Consider the following 2,014-nt stretch of genomic DNA (forward strand, 5'->3'; position numbering starts at 1 on the left):
TTCGTGCGATGCGGCCAAACAAAAAAAGAAAGGAAAAACAAACAAGTACTCCCTCCGTCCGGAAATACTTGTTGAAAAGATGATAGAAATGGATGTATCTAAAACTAAAATACATTTAGATTCATCCATTTCTCGGACAAGTATTTTCGGACGGAGAGAGTATTTTTTCACGAGAAGAACAACAAAAAGATGAAGGAAATTCGTGCATATGAGCGCTCTAAAAAAAGCCCAGCCCATCATCAGATCAACACTGATTGGTGGGGTCACTTGGTCAGCGACAAGGTCGAACCAGACCACGCAAATCCTCACCCCTCTCTCTTGCTCTTGCACCGGCTGTTCCTCGCCGCCGGGCGCCGGCGCCACCGCGCCGCCACCATGCTCCGCCTCCGGAAATGCATCCTCACCCAGCTCCTCCCTTCCTCCTCCGCCTCTCCCATCTCCCACCTCAGCTGCCTCTTCTCCGCCGCCGTGCCCGCTGTTTCCCCCAACCCTAGCTTCGCCGTGGAGGAGTACCTCGTCGCCACCTGCGGCCTCACCCGACCACAGGCCGCCAAGGCCTCCGCCAAGCTGTCCCACCTCAAATCCCCCGCCAAGCCCGACGCCGTCCTCGCCTTCCTCGCCGGCCTCGGCCTCTCCGCCGCCGACGTCGCAGCTCTTGTTGCCAAGGACCCGCTGTTCCTCTGCGCCGGCGTCGAGAGAACCCTGTACCCCGTCGTCGTCCGGCTCACCGACCTCGGTCTCGCGCGTCCTGATATCGCACGCCTCGTCTCGCTAGCCGGTGAGTATTTCAGACGTAGATTTGTTGCCTCAAGGCTACCCTACTTCATGTCCCTCTTCGGATCCTACGACAACCTCCTCCGGGTACTCAAGAACAACCCCAATCTCCTGGGAAGCGACCTCGACAGGGTTGTCAAACCCAACATCGTGTTACTGCAGGAGTGCGGGCTAGGTGTTTGCGATATTGCCAAGCTGTGCATCCGTGTGCCATGGATGCTCAGCATCAACCCGGAGCGCGTCCAGGCGATAGTGGCGTCTGCTGAACGACTTGGTGTGCCCCGTGGATCAAGGATGTTCAGGCATGCCTTGCATGGTGTTGCATTTTTTGACGACGAGAAGATCACCGCCAAAGTGGAACTCTTGAAGAAGACGTTCAGGTGGTCAGATGCCGAGGTGGGTATTGCTGTTTCTAAGGCTCCAATTGTGCTGAAGAAGAGTAAGGAATCACTGCACCGTAGGTCCGAGTTCCTCATCTCTGAGGTGGGGTTGGAACCTGGGTACATTGCTTATCGCCCAGCAATGCTCAGTTACAGCCTGGAAGGCCGGATGAGACCCCGGTACTATGTTGTAAAGTTTCTCAAGGAAAATGGATTGCTCAAGCGTGACCTGAGCTACTTTACTGTTTTCAAGGAGTCCGAGAAGGCATTCAAGGAGATGTTCATACACCCTCATAAGGAAGCTGCACCGCACCTTGGGAAAGACTACGATGCTGCTTGCAAAGGGGAAGTGCCCACTAATTTCAGATTCATGTAACCCAGGAATGGGCTCTGATGTAACTGTGTGCTTGTTGTTCGCTGCTGTATGTCAGTTAGATGCTGGGTTGGTTGTTGTTAACATGTGATGAAACTGATAACTTGATTCCTGAATACTGATATGTAATGTCTTCACTCAGCAGAGAACAAACCATGGATCGGCTATCAAATATTTTGTCCTCATTCATGTAATATGAGAGAGGTTCATATGCCCTCATAAGGATGCTCCAGCGCATCTCGCTGAAGACTATGCAAGAGCTTGCAGAGGGGAGGTTCCAGCTAGATTCAGTTTTACATGAACCAAGACTAATAAGAAAATTGGTATGTTCATTATGTCATTCAGTAGAGAAGAAACCATGCACCGCACTGCTATGAACCTGTCTTTGTCATATTGCACACCTTGGAGCTAGGAGAGTATGAGATCAGGGTATTCTGCAAATTCTTTGAAGTATCAATGAGTAGTATTTCTGCACACTCTCTGTTTG

The 2,014-nt window shown here is 51.6% G+C and overlaps 1 protein-coding gene across 1 annotated transcript; it reads left to right on the plus strand.

Moving 5' to 3' along the window:
* The first annotated feature begins 302 nt into the window (after positions 1 to 302).
* On the plus strand, positions 303 to 1,721 carry LOC119362396 (transcription termination factor MTERF15, mitochondrial-like). The gene has a single exon (XM_037627605.1). It carries the CDS (start codon positions 376 to 378, stop codon positions 1,528 to 1,530), a length of 1,155 nt encoding a protein of 384 aa, XP_037483502.1. The 5' UTR covers positions 303 to 375; the 3' UTR covers positions 1,531 to 1,721.
* Positions 1,722 to 2,014: the final 293 nt, after the last annotated feature.

The sequence above is a fragment of the Triticum dicoccoides genome, chromosome 2B (assembly GCF_002162155.2).
Source record: "Triticum dicoccoides isolate Atlit2015 ecotype Zavitan chromosome 2B, WEW_v2.0, whole genome shotgun sequence".
NCBI lineage: Eukaryota > Viridiplantae > Streptophyta > Magnoliopsida > Poales > Poaceae > Triticum > Triticum dicoccoides.

Excerpts from the sequence above, each read along its gene's own strand:
- LOC119362396 (XM_037627605.1), top strand. The coding sequence starts at position 376 with ATGCTCCGCCTCCGGAAATGCATCCTCACCCAGCTCCTCCCTTCCTCC.